This window comes from Haplochromis burtoni, unplaced genomic scaffold (genome assembly GCF_018398535.1).
Source record: "Haplochromis burtoni strain Fernald_Lab_line unplaced genomic scaffold, NCSU_Asbu1 Contig_23, whole genome shotgun sequence".
Classification (NCBI taxonomy): Eukaryota; Metazoa; Chordata; class Actinopteri; order Cichliformes; family Cichlidae; genus Haplochromis; species Haplochromis burtoni.
The window spans coordinates 493,546-514,238 of NW_024582384.1; the positions used below are offsets into that span (position 1 = coordinate 493,546).

The following is a 20,693-nucleotide window of genomic DNA, read 5'->3' on the forward strand; positions in this document are numbered from 1 at the left end:
TTCTCTTCTTCTTTTGACATCAGTAGTATTTTGACTCTCTTCCATCTGTCTGTCTGTCTTCTGTCTTTGAACACCAAATGCCTCTTTGCAGGAATGAGTTTTTTCGCATTCCAATTTCCAATTTTTTGTTCCACTAGCCTCATGGGGTATGTTTGCAAGCAGTAATCTGTTAGTAATGTCAGAGTAATTGGAAAACAACCTCTCTATGGGGAAACAAGCTGACATACAGCGTCCATCAAGATAACTGACAGACACCGTGGAGAATGTGTGTGGTTTACGTGGCCTCATTGCCTTATTTTTTCCACACAAATCATATCAGTCCAGTAAAAAAAGTATTGATGACAGAGATGATATTTGTAAAAAATAGGATTCCATGAAAAAAATTGAAATATTTTACATTTAAAAACTAGAGATGGAAAAATATTTTACTTAGAGCACAGAATTCTTATGGGGAGTCAAAAGAAAGATGCACTGTGGAGAAACCAGGAAAACAAAATTATTACGTGAACTCAAGCACAAAAATTAAAATCTGCCTTTGATTCTGGATTGTATTATATTGTCAGCAGTTACATTAGAAGTGTGATATCACTCTTTTACCTGAGGGATGAACATAGAGCTAGAGCCATTTCCTGTTAGCTAAGCCTAGCTTAAACACACACAAAAAAAAAAAGGTTTTTAGAAGTGCTCCCAAGACTCCAAATGACCTCAGCAGGTAGAGTCTGCTCTGACCCTTCCTGTAAAGAGCATCGGTGTGCTCCAGTCTAGTTTATTATTCAGGTGAACACCCAGCTACCTAAAAGAGTCCACTATCTCAATGTCCACTCCCTGGATGTTCACCGGTGTCAGTGTGGTGGGTCTGCGTCTCTGGAAGTCCACCACCAACTCCTTTGTTTTCCTGGCATTGATCAGCAGGTGGTTCTGCTCACACCAGTCTACAAAGTCCAGAGTCCACTGTCTGTACTCTGAGTCGTCCTCACCTGTGATGAGGCCGACTATGGCACACTAGCTTCAAAATGTGGCCTCCTTGTTTGAGGCTTTATAATTTACAACTTACCCTCCTAAGTTTTTTTGTGAACTTCAATCAAACCTGGTAATTTACTTTAATAAGCAGACAGATTCCTATAAATATGACACTTTTTTCAGTAAATGCTTACATCAGTAAAATTACCCCAAAAAAACAGACTTTAAATTAATATAAATGTAAAATAACATGAAACTAAATAAACATTTTTTTAAATTGAGAAAAAAAAAAAGCTAAGCCTAGCTTAAACACTGCAAGCAGATGATAATGGCAAATCAGCAGAGAAACAAAAACAGCTTTCAAATAATTGAGAAACTGAAATGAAAATTATTTAAATGAGTCCCGCAAATTCTTAATGTACAGGGTGGGCCATTTATATGGATACACCATAATAAAATGGGAATGGTTGGTGATATTAAAGTCCTGTTTGTGGCACGTTAGTAAATGTGAGGGGGCAAACTCCTCAAGATGGGTGGTGACCATGGTGGCCATTTAGAAGTCGGCCATCTTGGATACAACGTGGATAATTTTATTCTTTCATGAGTTATTTACAAGTTTCTCTTTGTTCACAGCCATTGACATGTTGAAGAGGTTAACACGTGAGGAGCGGATCGAAATTGTGTTGATATCTGGTGAACACAGTAACCGGTTCAAAAAAGCGCCCCTCTGACAGCCAAACCCATCTGTTCTCTGATTGGATTGTTACATTTGTGATTGACATGACATTGACCAATCAGATGAAAGGAAGAAAAATAGGGTCAAAATTCATACTTGTAACTTGCAGGGTTTTTTTTGGCTAAGTCCACACACAAATCTTTTTTACGCACACACAAATTTTGTTTACACATACAAATCCTGATTTACAAGTACAAAATATTTATGACCACATTTTGAGCCCATAGATTCTGGGAAATGCAGTTTTCTAATGAAAAATACCTGGTAAATGCTCCCTTTTGGCAGAAAATTAAATCTATAATTAACAGCTCTCACTAAACATGTGGCTAACACTTAAATCACTTACAAAATAACCAAAATGCTGTTATCAAACAATACATGTACATGGTCCAGTAAGCTGGGGTGTTTACATGATATTCAACTGGTACTAAGATGCCCAAGGTGTGTCAAGAAACTAGGCCCGAGGACCGTTATCCACCATCTGTCTGAACCTTTGATAGAAGACAAAAACCTTCGAAATTCTTACCCTGCCATCTGAAAGTCTCAGCAGAAATCGAGGCACCACACTGGGTAGTCTTTTTCTAATCTTATTTGTCCACTTTTGGTGAGCCTGTGCCAACTGCAGTCTCGGTTTACTTTTCTTACCTGAAAAAAGTGGTATGGATCATCTTGAACATGTTTACACATTTAAATTAATTGAGTTTATGCCATTTGATTAGCTGATTAGATATTTGTAATAAGAAGCAGTTCAACAGGTGGATGAGTGAGTATATAGTGGAAAACAATTACACCCCTACAGTTTTATAAGAAGAAACAATGATGTTGACTGTATTTAACTTATCTGCTCCTGATTTCATGCTCCAAATCTCCCCCGCCAGGTATCACGCGTACAGAAAAGGACAAAGGTACGTTGTACGAGCTGACCTTCAGAGGGGAGTCAAGTAATGAATTCAGACGCCTGGTCCTCTTCCGGCCCTTCGGACCACTCCTGAAGGTGAAAAACGAGAGGGTGGACACAACCAATGTGCTCATCAACATCATCGTCCCGCTCTCCCGACGCACGGACAAGTTCAAGCAGTTCATGCACAACTTCAGGTGAGTTAGATGTTTTGACCTGCAAAGTCGACAGACAGTTGCACCCCTATAAATTATTCATGGCGGCTCTTTCTATCGCATGTTACTAATTCAGAAAAATGCGATACTCAGTGTTATTCAAACCAAGTTTCAAACTTTAATTAAGGATCAACCAGACAGAGACAGGGGCTGAGGAGATTAGAGGGAAGCAAATTAACATCAGAGAGATTTTATTTTTACTTTTTTTGGGCATGTAATTAACATTTTTGAAACTGCATGCGTTGTCTTATCAGTTAATTTATTTTGCTGCTGGTAGGCATAATCTGAATATAAACAAATCTGAGAGACTTAAAATGACTCAGACCAGAACATGAATAAAGATGTTCTCGGTGATCACAGCCATTTTTGTCACCTCATTACCATAGGGAATCTATTTTCATACACACTTTTAACGCGTATGACTAACACCTCAAACACACCGCACTGTAGCTTCAACCACACGTAGAGCCGAGCGGGTGCACGCATGAGTCAAAATCACAACAAATTTTTTTTTTCTTTAAGAAAAAGGGTCAGGGTTAATGGAGTTTTCTAAGGTGAAAATAAAATGAGTCATTTCCGTAATTTTCGTAATAATTCACACTCACAGCTATCAAATCTAATCACCTGAGAGCAAAACATGCTTGGTTCAGCCCTGCAGCCCGTCAAAGCTGAGGAAATGTCTTCCTTAATGTCTGTGATTTATTGTGCTGCTGCTGCTGCTGCTTATCACAGCTCTTTTTACATGGTAAATCCTATTTTAGTGGCAGTGTTGCAGCCCATTAAAATGCCCCCCTGGCAGACCAGCGGTACTTGATATACAGCACGGCAAGAAGTGTACTTACTTGAAAGACTTGGGGAGTCGCTGAGCAAACACTTCACCCTCATCTATTATAAAAGTGCACTGAGTAAGAGAAGGTGTGTGTGTGTGTGTGTGTGTGTTCGAGATAACATTGGGTAAATCCAAGCTTATTATGAGTTCTTTGTCCACAGTTGGACTTGAAAATATGCTTAATATATTAAAAGGAAAGACTATGGAGATAAAAAGTCCTGCTTGTGAGATTTGTTTGTATGCAGGCAGATTTTTAAATTGATTTCTTGCTTTTTACACACTCAAATAATTAAGAGATGGGTTTTTGTCTGCTCTGGCCCCAGCACAGAATTAGACTGCCTCATCAGATCCCAACAAAAAATCAATTTATTCCAATTTACTTCTAGACCAACATTTATAGAGGCCTTTTATGCGACAGCGTCAATAATTGCAGCAAAAATGTTGGCTCAATATTCCCCGCACATTTTTTTTTTCAAGCATTTTTGCCTCATGTTGTGTGCTATGAATGCTATGAATCGCCTGCCCTAACGTCCCTTTGGGGAAGATGTTGACAAACTGCGTGTGCACATCTGCGCATTTGCATGCGTACCTCGTGGGAGAGGTGAATTATCTGCAGCGTGTGCTTGTGATATATTTGACACATCTCCATCAAAGAGCTTTCAGGCATCTCCACCTGGTGTCTGTTTTACTCACAATAAGAGCTTCCTCTGTGTGTTAATACGGGGTCAAAATGGGGGGGAAAGCCTTGAATACAGATACAAACGATAAATTTTATTTCCTTTTTTAGAATAAATCATCAGGAAATAGTGAATGTTTAGGTTCCAAGATCCAGTATTCAGTCTGCTGGCCAAAGCCCAAAGAAATTCAGCTTTATAAAGCAGAAATCAGAAAATACTTGGCTCTTATGATGAACTACTTAAGCAGCTATTCACTTCATTATTACAGTTGTTGTGTTTTGGCACTGCATGGATAGATCCTCCAACCAAAGCTGTATTTTTAAAACCCCTCATGTCCTCTTCCTTCCTGCACACCCCCAAATCCCATTCTCCTCACACACTTTCATCCTTAATATCGCTTCCTTTGCATGTTTGTGTTTATGTACAGGGAAGTCTGCGTGCGTCAGGACGGCCGGGTCCATCTGACGGTGGTGTATTTTGGGATAGAGCAGATGAGCGAAGTCCAGAGCACTCTGGAGAACACATCCAGGTGGGTTGGAAGTGGAGCCAAGAAGTGGTCTTTGAATTATAATTCCCAACACAAGAGTATGAAATGCAATTTACGTAATGAAGTGAACGCAGCCCCAGCCGTGTACCCGCTTTTGGAACGCGCTGTAGAAATGTTTCCACTGTTTCAACTCTTACCCTATAAACATTTCCTTGGTGCACAAAGCGCACACACCTCCTGGCTCGCCATTCTGCCACAGCCAGTCATCTGTCTGATAAATAATAGAGCAGTGTGCCACCCATGCCGGGTAGCTGAGAGCTACCAGCCAGCACAGATAAATTACAACAAGCCTGTGATCCTGCTGCCCTCTCGCACGGACACCCACATCTCTCGGAGAGGGATCGCTGTCGCCCAATCGGGAGTCAGATCCGCTGCGCCGCAGATTCCCTGAGGGGGTTGCTATGGTGACACTTGTCGATTCCCCAGCCTCGAAGGTTTTTGTGTGGCCTTGAATCAGTAGGACTATCACCGGGATCACACAGCGTGTCTTTGTCTCACCGTGCTGAGAGGAAACCGTGGAGATTTAAAAAAAGATAGCATTGCACGGTCTTAAAGCAAAGTGTCAGATCAAGTGTAAAGAAGGCAAATTTAGAACCTGTGAATGTGAAAGGCAGACACAAAAAACATACAGTTAACCCGAGGCCTCATTGATTTTAGTGTGGGAGCCTTCTTAAATAAGTGACAGTGAAAGTTTGTACAAAACAGAAATTGAAAAGAGTTGGAGCTGAAGGTGCAGTCTGGGAAAGAATGGCATTAAATAAACTGGAATTTCCGGTAGTTTTTCTGCTTTGAACTTCCGTCTCTTTGTACTCTTCTCATTCTACTGTATTCCTGAGCTGTGTGGAAACATATCTGGGTGTGAATCACTGGGTGTAATCAAGCCTGCACTCCTCTTCCCTTTTATCTAACATTCAGGCTGAGGCTGAAATGACTGGGAATTATCATGGCTTGTTGTTCTCGTATCTGGGATCTGACACAGACAGACTATGCACAGATACAGTCAAATGTAACCTGCTCTTTAGCTTGCAAGGAGAGGTGCACGTCTGTATGTGTTGCTGCAGGTAATGATTTATTTTTAAGAGTTAAGCATTATTCTTTTTTTATAAGTGGACTGGAGTCTATAAATGCCAAGTATAGTGACAGAATTACATCCCAGCTCTAATCTGACACTTTAACTGTTGTCACCCATTTATAGCGTACATGAATGGACTGGTGTTGGAAATTAGCTTTAACTATATAATACCCTGCTCACTGCTTTTAAAACTGTCAGGGTTTTTTTGTTTTTGTTTTTGTTGTACAGCTATAAAGATTAGATAAATTTACATAAACTAGTACATGGCCACGCAGCAGTATTGTTTGCTGTGTTTGTGCAGTTGTTAAGCTAATCACTATGAGAAAAGTCAGAAATAGCAGTGGTACTTCCTGTTTATATAAATAAATAGATAAATATAAGAGTCATTGTGTGCAAAATGGATTTACGTCTGTGTAATTAAGGGACCACATCAACCAGTCGTTGTCTGGTTGTCTAAAAAAACAAGTGTATTTGTTGTACAGTCATCATCCAAACACTGCCCACCCCCATTAAGTGTGTAATAAATTACTGGTATAATAACTGTCATCATGATTGCATAGATGTAGTGATATCTATGGGTAAACCATGAATTCTGTATAGCTATATTTTAGACTTTTCATATAGTCTATAAATACAGTGAATATAGTAAAATGATGTTATACATAGGCAGACAACTATTCTCACTCACATACACACCTGTTGCCAATTTAGAAGCACACATTTACCCAACATGCAAATGCAAAGGTGCAGAGAGAACCGAGGCACTGGGAGAACGTGTAAACAGCACACAGAAAGGCCAGCCAAACACAACACAGTCTTGTTATGAGACTATAGTGCTTACCGTCATGCCACTTTGTCATGAAATCAAAATGACACAATGCTTTTATAAAGTGTTATAGATGCATAATTACTATAAATGCACCATTTTAGCCCTTCGGTAAATGGTTGCCTATATCAGATATAGAAATGAACCTTCAGGGGTTTAACATTTACCTTTTTCCTATTTTGGTTGCTCAAAAATTGGCAATGTAGAAGGATTTACCAGGTAACCAAACAGACAGATTGATACCATGAGGTAAACATTAATGTTAGCATGCTAATGATGCTAGCATGCTTTGATGTTAACCAACATACTTTAACATTTTAGGGTTAACATCTCCTCACTAAACACAAAGCACAGCTAAGCCCTGATACGTGCAGTTATACAGTGATTTAATTAAAGAGCAAGGTGTCGCAAATCTTCTAAGCTTTTTTAAGCTAAATGACATCTCCCAAATGTGAGCTAATGCTTATTTTATTTTTCCGTTTTTTGTTTTTATCAATTTTTTCCTTTATACATACATAGCTCTGACTTACAATAGTACTTTCTAAGTACATTATATTATATACCCTGCAACGTTTTCTTATTTTCTTCAGTTTATCCAGATTCCACCCTAAAAACCAAGTCAAGGACAGGACTGACCAGAGGGCTGTTTCTGTAAAACGAAACTGGTTCACACAGAGCACATGCCTTAATTGGCCAGCAAGTCAATATCTGTTTGCAGCATGTTGGCATCATTAGCGACTGATAAGATTCTGCACTTCCAGCAAATTCAATTTAACACTATAACTTGGTTTAGTTTGTCACATATCACCTCTAGCTATTTGTCTTGGCGTTTTTTTGTTTTTTCTATTAAATCACATTGCAGTCACACTCCCCACTTTTAAATAGCACAGTGTCCCTGCTCAAATTTGTTTGGGAAGCATTTACATGACTACCCACAGCCAATATAAACTACTTGAGGCCAATTTCCCAAGAGCCTAACAAGATCTAAATTGTCCGGGCTCTCAGGCAGCTTTTCAGCCCATATCAACCTCTCTACAGGGTTTAAATTATTACCTTTTGTTTACTGCAGGTGATCATTATTTAAGAGTATACGTATTAAAAGTCAGTATAAAAGTATTTGCTATTAAAAAGCAAGGTTCCAGAAAGCAGGGCCTTACTCTCCAGCGATTCTGTCTTTTTTTAAACATACAGAAAATCAGTTGCAGCTTTCAAATGTGGTTCTTAACACATGCACACTTCAAAGCCTAAACTCAGACTCAAACCCACAGGGCCTTGTATGTTTTCGAGCCTTACATGCTAGAAGATAATGATTCAACACAACATGAGTGGAGCAGAAACCAATGGAGACGGAGAGGGGGGCGGATTGTGTGTAAAGGATGGAGAAGAATGAGTGATCTGTTCTGTGGAGATACCAGTCGATACATATGAATAATTACTGTGTTTCAGATGCAGAGGGGAGCCAAAGGCTGAGGGAAAAACAGAGGGAGAGGAAGTAAGAGGAGAGGTGTAAAGATAAGATATCAGAGCTGAAAGAACTTGAACAAACCACAGATTTTTCCGGGGATGGAAAAAGGGTGTCACCAAGGATTGTACATGAAAATCTCACAAAGATAAAAGGCCCAGAAATTTGGAGAGACAAAGCATCAAAGGATGAGATCACTTTGTCATTCCTTTCTCTTTATCTTGTAGCAACTTGCCTTTTGCAATTTGTGCCATTACTTCATTGCACAGAAGGGTTAACGATCTCAGAAAAACCCACTGGGAGCTTTGAGTGAGCACGAAAATAAAGTTGAGCAGAAGTTGGAAGAAGATTATAAGTGTATGAAATAATATCCAAATCTCTCATGAGTTTGAAAGCTGTCCAATATTCATTATGAAGAGATCTGATGCCTTTAATACAGATCTATTTTGAAAAAACCATTATTAACTTTGGTAGGTGTCTTGCCTAAGGGCCTCAGTCAGAGAGTGATCATGAGTCTACATTTTTTATAGTTTGCACTTACCCCTTTATTACATGCGTGGACTGCTGATTCCCCTGCTCGCCATAAAGAACAAGCATCCAGAGAGGTTATGCATGCCACCCCCTGCTCTGTAAACAGAAGACAGCCAGACATGAAGTATGAGTCGTTTAAAATTTATTGCACGTAAAAAAATCATAATTTGAAAAAAAAAAGCAGCTACTGGCATTGCTGAATACAGGAAACACTTGAGAGATGTTGAGTAAGTGGAAGTTGACTTTTTTATTTATATTTTTATGTATGTATTAGGTGGAAACTACAGTTGTACCAGTGAGTCTGTGAGGCTGGCCTAAATGCTAAATGCTCACATATTAATATTTAGCAGGTGCAATTCCACATCTTTATTTTTGCTAATATTAGTAAATCAGCACTAAGGACAATTTATAGCTAATCAAATATAGCTTGTTTTGATCAAACAAATATCTGTTATTACAGAAACTGGATTAGAGGGTGGCGAGGTTTTGCAGATGCATATGATGGTAACTTTTGGGACGTACAACAATCGTGACAGTGTAGAGTGACTCGCCTGCAGCCAATTGGCAAATGTTGGAAAAAAAATGCACATTACTAAGAATATGTATTTCCTACAAATATGCACATATTCTTTTTTGCCTTTTATTAACTCGTTGACCAAGACTTCCTAGCAACTGCTTTGGTAGCTAGCAGATTGTGTCCCGTAGTTTGCATGAAAGGCGCCAACTTGTCCGGAAACACTTGGCTACTATCCAAGCTGGAGTGAAACTGTGAAAAGTCCGACTCAAACTGGAAACCCACAGGAGACCCTATTCCTTCAAAGTAAAACTTGTGCCTCTTGAAACATGTTAGCACAGCTTTTGCTTTTAAGGATGTTTTCCATGTCCGGTTTGTGTCAAGTTTTGCCACTGCACGGCTAGTAGTTAGAATTAGTTTGCAGACAGGTCAACATCTTCTATGTAAACTACTATCGACTGAGGCTTTTAATGCAGGGGACAGATGTAATCTAGCAGCATCCAACAACCAATATGTCAAACAACTCTTTCATGGTATCACGCTAACAGCGTCACAGCTAACAGATTGACTAGCACTAGCTATTTATTTTGATTAGGCTGTTTATTTGTCAGCCTGATGTGATATTAAATAGAGTGCCAACTTTGGTTAGTCATTAAAAAAATAAAATCCTGGATTCTAATCCAGTCTGTGTATTCTCTTTATGGATTCCTTCTGATTACTCTGGCTTCCTCCCATAGTCCAAAGAAATGGGGTTACACTTTGGCAAATCATTCAGACATATACCGCATGACTAAATTGCAAGCTTGCTTCTGTGATATCTTCAAGAAGTGTTGAAAATGAAGAGAAATGTGTATATGGCCTCATATTAGATGCACCATATTTGCAGTCAGTCCTCCCCTCCCTGTCCTGACTGAGCAGAACTAACAGGATCAGACCTGCTGCTTAGACACAACAGGGAAGCTCTTTACAGATTCACTCAATCTGACACAATTTCAACAATTTCACTCCTACTAAGTACCATTAGGTACCATCACGCCTACAGTAAACAAATTGACTATTTTAGATCATAAAAGTGTGTGTGTTGGGAGGAGGAGGCTGATGCCTGTGGGTAGGAAGGGAGAAAAAGAGCAGATATAAAAAGTAATTTAGAAAACAAGGATTTATTTTTGGATTAAGTTGACACACAAATGTGGGGTCTATGCTCATATTTCTGGACTTGCAGTCATGAGACACAAATACACATAAATGTGTGGAAGCATTATTCAGAGAGGAAAATCACTTGAAGCAAAGCTTAGATTCTGTATTAAGAGCGACGTAGCAGGCAGCGGCATCACCCACTGCTTTGCAAGCCTAGAAAACCGCTTTATAGTCAGCGTCATCTTTTCCTATTCGAGCCAGGAAGCATTTTAGCAGTGGTATGTTAAGTAATGGCACTCATTCAATATACAAACTCTTGATGTCTAATATTAAATAAAATATGCATGACAAGATTTTTATAAAACACGCACACACACTTACTTAGCCAGTAAAAGTGTATCCCTGGATGAACTGTTATTAAAATGAACCAAAGAACAAGCCATGAAAATCACAACTGATTAAAAGAAGATAATGAACAGCAAAATGCCTTGAAAATAAACCTCTTACTCCAGTATCAAATTACAAGACAATAACGTTGATTATATTACAAATAAATTAACTCAAGTTCCCTGTTGAAGGGCCCTCACAGGCTGCCTCATCCAAGCTTTTTGTCAGTCACTCCAGAAAAGGAAATGCAATCAAGTCCGTTATCCCCCCGCCCACAAACATACCTCTACCATGTACTTGATTGTGGAAATATTTTTAAAAGCACCACCCACTCGTGGACCAGAAGGAACACTTATACCGCATGCCTATAGGATTGAGCAAGAGACAAACTCCTGGAAACAAGTGGAGACGGTAGCATTTTGTTCCTGAATAATATTAGTAATCAGGATATTCTGACTAAGCTAAATGTCTCTGTAAAAATTAAACACACTAAGCAGCTAGATTAGCATAAAGACTGGAAACAAGGGCGAGGCAGCCTGGCTCTGTCCAAAAGTAAAAGTTTTTTTAGGCGTATTTTAAGCTGCTCCTTAACCTCCCAAGGGATGGATCCGCATGTTTGATTTGGCACAGATTTTCCAGATGCAGCGCTCCCGTTTTCATCTGGGCTTGGGACCAGCAGTAGAAGTGAACTAGCTTGTGGCCCACTAATGCTGGGTTTGTGTCTCCTTCTAGTCAAGGGACCTTTCACATGTACAACCAAAGTGTCAACCACTACACCAATGGACCAATCTGACATCTAAAATCAGTTTTAAAGAAATAGTCGGGCATCTGACATCTTCTTGGTAGCAGGTATGTAGTTAGTGGTACCACTAACTTTACAAGTCCTCACAGTAGTTTAGCTTAGTTTGGCATAAATACTGGAAACTGGGGAAAACGTCTAGCTCCACGTCTCTGTCCAAACGTCCTTAAAAATGGTATCTGTAATGTTCACGCCTTCTATATTGTTTGTTCATTCTGAAATGATGATCCCAGTTTTTGTTTCATTCTTTTAAAATCTTCAATGCGAAAATGACTTTAGTTGTTCTGAGTGGATTTCCTAGCAAACAGGGATAAACTACAGCTTTAAAACTAAAGACACGAAACAAAGAGCAGAAGGACGTCCGGCAACTTCACATAAATTCTCGACGTTACTGTGCGTTCTGGTTTGTTTGCGAGAAATCATGATGTATTTGCAGACTGAGCCGATGGGAAGCTCGTCTCCCATTAAAGTAAAGCCTGAATCAACATGTGAATAAAGCTCCTGTTGCGTTAACATTGTTTAAGACAAACAGAGCTATTGTTCTCCGTCTCTGCCATCTGTGGACGGTTTAGTGCCAGCGGGTGGGTCCGCGGGGACTCTTGTGTGTAGACGGTGAAACAGACTGACTCGGCTTGAGTTTTTAGACTCGAGATGTAGATGTGGAGGCCAGGCTCCGTGCACTGACAGCACAGAGCGGGCAGGTTAGCGCAGACATCCAGATATTTTTACCTGTATATGAACATTTTGCAGATTTTCTAAAGTTATGACAGTTCAGGGATGTGAAAGCTTTTTTTTTTTTTGTCTGTGTCTTTAAATGACAGGCAGAAGTGGTTTTTCAGACTATATAAAAAAGTCTCATTACTGGTGTCATGTTTTTGTTTCTTTTGAATTTAGAGCCACTGGGGACCAGAGGGTTTCATGTCTTATTTATGGGGGAGGCTGAACGGAAGGGAGCGAGACAAAAGCTTTACACAGCAATATACATGAATCAATTTCACACACTGAACATTGTTGCAAACGTGACACACTCGCACAGCGGGGATTTGGAAATGTGGGGAGTATGATTCAAACCACCTCAGGCCAAATGTTTCTTCTGGTCATCCAGATTGTCCTTGACATAGCGTGTTTCCCAGCATCGCATGGATGAAGGAGGGTGATGGATGCAGTTTGTTCTGCTTCACACTGAGATATGCGAACTGTTTTGTTTTTTTTTCCCTTTCTTATTCATCCTTTATTCAAAGCCCATGCAGTTGTGTGTGTGTTTTTGTCTGAGTCTGTGAATGCGCATACATGAGGAACGGATTAGTCACAAACAGTGTAAATTGTTATGCTTAAAGAAAAGCTGCAGCTGTGTACATCTGGATCCAGCTGTTTCTCTTCACTCGTGCTTCAGCCTTGAACAACTCAGTGGCCAGTGACAGAACCAGCTGAGTTTCCCATGAAGCGGAGTAAAAAGAGTGGGAATTTGAGCTGATGTGCACTTTTGTGTGTCATCATGTTTAATCTCTGGGTGGAACGTTCAAAAAGCAGAAATCAGAGGATTAGAAATTCTAAAGTTGGTTAAGCTGAATTGTGGCGCAGGGCCCTTCAGCGAGATGAGCTCTCAAGATTTGTGAAAAATGTGGGAGCTGCGCTATATTTCAGTGTTAAAGTGGCTGCATATCAAACAGTCAAATCACCATTACCAAAGTTCATTACCACCAAGTAAGATTTAAACACAATTCAGCTAAGTAGAAATCATAAATTAGAAACACAGTTGCAGCACAGTAATGTTTTGTGAGGGGAAATTAAAGTGTGCTAGAAAAATTACTCAATCAACAGCAGAGCCCTACAGCTAGAATTTATTCAGCAGCATAAATACGGCAATTAATGCTTAATATGTGGTATGTAGATAAAACAGAGTCATATATGGAGCACAGAATCTGCAAACATAGGAAAGATCTGCCATATGTTATATAATAATGTATAGAAAATGTCTGACACCACTGCAGTGGTAGTAGTGCAGCCTCACCTCATAGCAAGTAGCTCCTGTCTTTGAATCCACTGGCCGGCTGTGGCCTTTCTGTTCTCCTGCACCTTTCACGGGTTTGCATTGGGTACTCCGGCTTCCCCTCATTGTCTAAAGACATGCATGTTGGGATAACTGGTGATTTTAAATTGGCTGCAGGTGTGAAAGATTTTATGTCTCTATATGTTAGCCTGCATTAGACCGGTGACCGGACCTGAACCAGAGAAGCGATTAAGAGAACTGATACAAAAGATGGCCTTCAAATTATGCCGCAAGAACAGTTTCATTTCGATATAAGGGGAAAGCATTTGGAAGAATTGAACATGACTTATTGAGATGTGGGATTTAATTAAGCTGTTTAGTGATTAGACTCCGATGACCCATCGTGGGAGAACGGATTGTCAGAGGTGATAGGAATAATGACAGGACCCACCCGAATTTAGACACTAGTGGTGAAGATGAAGATGGAGGCTTGGATGGAGCTCTGTTACCGGGGTGAGGCAGTGATGGGGAGGAAGCAGGTTGCATGAATGATGCGATGATGTCAGCACTGAGTTTGATGCCGTGGGAAAGTGAAAGTGACTTGAAGAATAGACTCGCAGCCCAACATCCAGGCAAGCAGGCAGATGAGTGATTACAGATGCTCATAAACTACATTTGTTCAGATGAAATCATTAAAAACTGTATTTATTTGAGTGCAATCAATAAGAGAAGTAAGTTCTGCTTCTGTAGTGGGTAAATTGTGGCATGAGGATAACTGGGGACAAAATGTGAAGCAAGCAAAGTTGAGTGAATATGATTTTTGTAGGCTCTTCTTCTTTGTGTCGGTGCCTCCGTCTACAGAACATACATTATAGCAGGTCTCACTACCGTCTTGTAAATCTTGCTGCTTTCCTTCTGTTGCAAATCACTCCTGACATTCATGTCTGCCCACTCCACCCTGCCTGCACTTTCTTCTTAACCTCTCTTAATGAGTCTGCTGCTTTAGATTGATATGATTTTTGAAGGCAAAATAAACAACAGTGCTTGCAGATAATACCATGCTGTTTGTTATTTCACTGGAATTCAACTTTCTTTCCTATTAATTCATTAAATTGTGAGGCTTTTTTTCTAGCTTCTAAAGTGCTTCTAAAGTTGGCTAAACTACCCAAACTACTTCTCTTTGCCTTTCTAAAGGGAAGCAAATTTTAAGAACTACACGCTGATGCAGCTGGATGAGGAGTTCTCTCGGGGGCGGGGTCTGGACATCGGCGCCCGAGCTTGGAAGGGAGGCAACGTGTTACTTTTCTTCTGCGACGTGGACATCTACTTCACCGCCGACTTCCTCAACACCTGCCGACTCAATGCACAGCCTGGTGAGATGACTGCTGTAAACTCCCATGAGGCATGCGGCGTGCAAAACACTTTAATGACAAGACAAAATGCCAACTCTGGGTATTTGTAACAACCCTGGTGACAGATTTTTATAATTGGATTTTCAGTTATCTCAGGCTGAGTTGAGTGGGCCTGTTAAGTTTTCTTCTTATTTTCTATTGTGTAGTAGTAATGCACACATTCCCATCAGATTACAGCTGATTCATCTAACAGTTCTTTTTTTCTGCATCTCAGGTAAAAAGGTCTTCTACCCGGTGTTATTCAGCCAGTACAACCCCAGTGTGATCTATGGAAGTCCCGATCGTATCCCAGCAGTAGAACAACAGCTGGTAACACACACACACACACACATACACACACCTTCTTTTCATCCCTTTTTCAAACCCTGCCACGCACTTGTGGAAAATACCACACTCAGCGTGGCGCTGCATTGCAGAACAGTTTAAAAACACTTCACCTCTCCAGTTGCTATAAGTGGACAAATCCTGTGTGTTGGACTAGTATTTCTTTCCACACGCTGTTTAACGCTCGCTTATTTCCTCCTGTAGGTGATCAAGAAAGACACGGGCTTCTGGAGGGATTTCGGTTTCGGCATGACCTGCCAGTACAGGTCCGACTTCCTCAACATCGGTAAATATGACGGTTATTTACAATCCTGACACGGGCATCGTGCCCATCGGCGCATCTTTGCAGCGAGGAATTGGTAAACAGTTGCTCCTGGGGGCTGATTATCAGTGTGCAGGTGTTACGTAACGCAGGGCGAAAATGGTCCTCTGAAAATGTGCACTTTGCCACTCTTAACGGCGCCACCGCTTAATGGATGTAAAAAAAAAAAACCCTCACGGCCCAAATGGTTCAGTATCGCATTACTTTTCTTAACAGGGAGGAGATTTTATTATATCACTCTGCGTGAAACAGCTCTGAGCTGCAGCAGCATATATTAGCATATCTCATCGCCCCGTGTCCTCTCCATCTGTATATCTGGCAAGGAATATTGGCTCTGTAGACAGATTTACATCAATTTAGTTTGCCTCCAAAGTGAAATCAATTAGAGGCTACTGTGGAACTCTGAGTGCTTTATTGTTTAGGGCCCACACACATGCACACACATTCATGCAAATGTCCTCACTTAACTATGCCAAATTGTAAAACACAGCTCCAAGGCCAGGAGTGTTGTAAAAGGATAGTTTGGCATTATGGGGAAATAGTAATGTTAACTCACTTTATGTTCCAAGTTGTATTCCACTTCATGTATTTATTTATGAGCGCGTATCGATCCCAGAGCTGAAAACTAAATGGGATCTAAAGAAAAAAACACAGAAGACATTAGAAACAGAATGAACAGCTAGCCTGGCTCTGCTGAGAGATGATTAACTAACACAATATAAAGATAAATATGCAGTAAAAAAAAAAAAAAAAGTTTAAAAGAGTTTAATTGATGCATGGCAAGTTGGCAGATTATTTTACATAAACAGAGGCCAGCTGTTTAATCATTCAGCGGTGGAGCCAGGCAGTTTTTTAGAGGAGGGGCAAGGATGAGACCTTTAGTCACATTATGGTGGTGCAGAAATCGATGTTTGTCGCATCATTATTGTCATTATAAGGATGTAAATACACTCATTAGCCATGTTATTAGGCACTCCTTGTTAGTATCAGGTTGGGCACCCTTTTTTCCATCTGAACTGCCTTTCTTCTTCCTGGCACAGATTCAAGAAGGTGCTGGAAACATTCCTCAGAGATTTTGGTCCGTGTTGACATGATAGCATCACACATTTGGTGCAGACTTTTCGGCTGCACATCCATGATGGGGAATCTCCCATTCTGTCACGTCCTGAAAGTTGTTGACTGGATGGAGATCAAGTGACTGTGGAGGCACCGAACTGAATGTCACGTTAATGAAACCAGTCCAACCACACGCATCAAGGCAAAGCGTGTAACAGACACGCTGGTCCGCCGTGTCCATTTCCCCCTTTGGATCTCTAAAACGTAAATGTACATGCATGCAGAAGTTGCAGTAATCTGCAGTAACAGCAGAGGGAGAACTACCGGTAAATCTCTTAGGAAAAGAAGGAATGCATGTAACGTCTTTGTAGACTGATAAAGTTTTATTTCCAATTTCATTCATTTAAAAAACAGCTTTAATCCAAAGAGCATGAGATGGGTGGAAAGAGGATTTCCATCTGGGTAAACAACAACAACAACAAACTGAGAAAAACAATTACATCCTAATTATTTCCACTCAGCTGTAAAGTGGGTGAGAGAAACAAATAATGTGGTAAGTGGGTCTGCTTCTGTGTTTGTGTCACAGATTTCTAAAGGAATCTTTAAAATGAGACGGGGAACAACGAAACACGTGCGAGAGCTAAACACGATTAGCGTCCACAGTTTCCTTTCTCACCGAACTCTTGATGTGAAATGAAATTATGTGTCTCCCCAAACGTATTTCTTTATAAAAGCATAATTTAGTGGTTCATGTTTGCACTCTTTGTTTCATCATAAGGATGTCCTTTTGTTTTTTTTAGGCCACGAGTGCACATTCAGAAACAAGCACAATGCATCCATTTGTGCAAACGTTGTGTCTTATCTGTGTTTGCCCCTGCAGCTTGAATTTAAAACAAAAAAATGCAAAATAACAAAATAAGGCAGACAGGGAAAGACGGCATAAACAAAATAAAACTGCAGGGAGGTACAAAGTGCAACTGAAAGCAGGCACGAGGAGTTCTGGCGTCTAATGTGACAGGTTTAAGATTGCCTGGTCACAAAGTCCAAATGTCTTTTCTGTCCCCACAAGAAACAACAAAACAAGGCCGTGGTTATGATCACACACCACAAACTCTAATCAGATTTCATAATCAGCATCCAAAAACTCTGGAACTAAAAAAATGTTTAGAAAGTTGTAAAAATAAAATAAAATTTTTAAAAAAAATGCAGAAAGTTTCCTATCGCACGCTCTCCTTCTGTTCTGCCCAGGAGGTTTTGACATCGACATCAAAGGCTGGGGCGGCGAAGATGTTCACCTCTACAGGAAGTACCTCCACAGCAACCTTCTGGTGGTTCGAGCGCCGTCGCGAGGTTTGTTCCACCTGTGGCACGAGAAGCACTGCGCCGACGAGCTCCCGCCCGACCAGTACCGCATGTGCATGCAGTCCAAGGCCATGAACGAGGCCTCGCACGGCCAGCTGGGGATGCTCTTCTTCAGGCACGAGATTGAAGCTCACCTCCGCAAGCAGAAACTGCAGCAAAACTCGAACACTAAGAAGACTTGAATGCTGGAGTCAGCAGCTGAATTACGGTGGCTCTCTGTGCAATCGGAGCTGGTGAACCCAGCTGATCTGAACTTTATGCTTTAAGCGGATTGCTGTGAAATGCTCCTGTTTGCTGTCTTGCTGAGAACTATTGAGATGGTCTACCCGGGAAAATCCCTCCCTGTCTTGTTGGGTTATGCTGACCTGTAAAAAAAAAAAGGTTTTTTTGTTCATCTTTTGGTTGGGTCTGTCTAGTTCTCTTTTACCTGCATTTCCAGTCTTTGCACTAGGCTAATGCAGGCTTAAGTCTGTCTTGTCATCTAACTCACACCTAGAAAACAAACACGTGGTTACCAAAATCTAAAGCTTCTCCTTTTAATGACAAGATGTGAGGACTTTGTTTTTAAGGACTCAACAGAACAGAAACTGTTTTGTCTGCGCATCTTCACTGTTGAAGTGGAGAGTCGGACACTTCCTGCAGCATCCATCTGTACTGTAAGGTGCTTTTCAGCGCTCTCCAGAAGAAAACGTGGAGCCTAAAATTTTGAGCTTTAAGTTGACTGTGAACTGCGTGCCTTCTGTGAATAACTCCTGAACACTGTCTGCTCTGGATGGTCAGTAAAACTAAGTGATCCTTCCTGCAGGTTTTATATAAATTGGGGAACACTGCCACCTAGTGGGTGGGGGTTGAATAACGTGCTTGTGAACAATTAAGGACTTTTATAAAGCCTTAAATGGTCTTATAGGTTGTTTTTAATATATACATATAAATTATTGTTTATTGGTCTTCTTTGTTTTATTAATATTTTTAATTTTTGTAAATGCTACAAGCTTCAGGCAGTGTTTGGTGTAGGCGTTTCACTTTTGTAGTGAAGTGAGAGTATAACATGAATCACTTAATTTCTGGGTGTTTCCCAAAAAGTGTGGCATATACAGATGGGTTAGAAATGACAGGAAAACCCAACACAAAGTTATGAATCTTAGTAAGTTAATTGACTGCCAGTTGTCAGGTGTCTGTCTGTCTCACACATTGGTCCAAAATATGTGTTTGAGCAGGCTGAGATTTGGAGACTTTGAACCCTCGTGTCCTGTAGACAGGGGGATTGTAATCACATCTGGATAGACATGTTTCATTAAGCGATTGAAGGTGGTGCGCTGGCTTGCAGCAAGATTTTCCTCTAAGTAGGGATGAGTGGACCATTAGGCGTGAGGTTGAAATGCCCGTCACAACATAAAATCACTAAATCCCCTCGCTGTGGGGTTCTAGCATTCAGGCCTGTACCGGTTTTTGATGCCAGACATGAGAATGGGATCAAGGATGACTCATCCGGCCATGGCACTTATTTCCACGTTTCTGACAAATAGTGCTTTAGTGGGTTTGTCCACAAAAAGTTCAGCTGTGCATTCATTTTGATACAAACCACAGCAGCATCTCTGTCTGTGTAGCTGATGATGGATTGTTATGCTGATGTCGTCAGATCGCTGACACTCTGCCACCTGAGGAAGAGTCGCTCCGTTTGTCTTGCACACATCAAATATGCGCCATCAGTTGTTGTTTTTAAACCTACCCACTGATTTGTTTTCCCACTCGGCTAAATGCAGATGTCACTTTAGTCACTGTTCCCTGTGAAACACCAGCGAGTCGAGCAGTCTCAGCGACCAAAGCTTCCTTTCTTCTTCATGCAAAAGCGAAATCAACTGGACCTGCCCACCATCTTTTAATTTGTAACCCATCTTTACATATTTATGCCCACAGTGTGACTAAAGATCACTTCCTTTTTAAATATTTAAATTAAGATAGATGTGAACATGTAGGCTACTTTGTGTTTTCATTTACTTAATTTGCGGCCACATAAATTAATGTGATAAAATGTAAATGTAAATTATTGACGATGACTCAGAAAGTCAGAACGGGACTTTTAATCTTAAGGTTTTTATTCCACGTGACTCAAATGTGACAAAGATATGAAAACTTGCCAGTGCAATACTAAAGAAGAAATGTGACATTACACATGTTTGAGTGTAGTCACAGAGATACACAGAGATACTTGACTTGTCTTTTGTGTTTCATTTTACACAAAATCACATTCTTCTGTGTGGAAGTCATTCAGATGATCCTTTTATATTTGATTCTTTTATGTTCAAGATATTTCTTTCACTCCATGTAAATGAGCTAAATAAACATTTGTTTATACTTTATGACTTTGCTTATGTCATATTCTGTAGTTATCAAATCCAGTATAACTATAAGATGGTTTGCATTACAGAAAATATTCTTTTTTTCTACTTTCAACCGTATTTTGACACGTGTAATAACACAGACATGTTCATCTCTGTTTAGTTTTCTTTCTTTCTTATGTGTTAACTCTTGATCCAAAATGTCCAGTACAAATACATTTTTAAAAAGTAAAAACAAAAATGTTAAACAAAGAATATATTATTACAGGATAATACCAAATAATGCTATTTATGTTTT

The 20,693-nt window shown here is 40.2% G+C and overlaps 1 protein-coding gene across 3 annotated transcripts in view; it reads left to right on the top strand.

Moving 5' to 3' along the window:
- csgalnact1a (chondroitin sulfate N-acetylgalactosaminyltransferase 1a) overlaps positions 1-20,687 on the top strand; it is a 35,495-nt gene extending 14,808 nt beyond the window's left edge. For all 3 annotated transcript variants that reach the window (XM_014332110.2, XM_005917327.3, XM_042218742.1), the window contains exons 3-8: positions 2,575-2,791; positions 4,743-4,844; positions 14,775-14,953; positions 15,207-15,301; positions 15,521-15,602; positions 17,943-20,687. In XM_014332110.2, coding sequence (XP_014187596.1) covers positions 2,575-2,791; positions 4,743-4,844; positions 14,775-14,953; positions 15,207-15,301; positions 15,521-15,602; positions 17,943-18,238 — 971 coding nt within the window. In that variant the 3' untranslated portion in view covers positions 18,239-20,687. The remainder of the gene's footprint in view (positions 1-2,574; positions 2,792-4,742; positions 4,845-14,774; positions 14,954-15,206; positions 15,302-15,520; positions 15,603-17,942) is intronic.
- Positions 20,688-20,693: the final 6 nt, after the last annotated feature.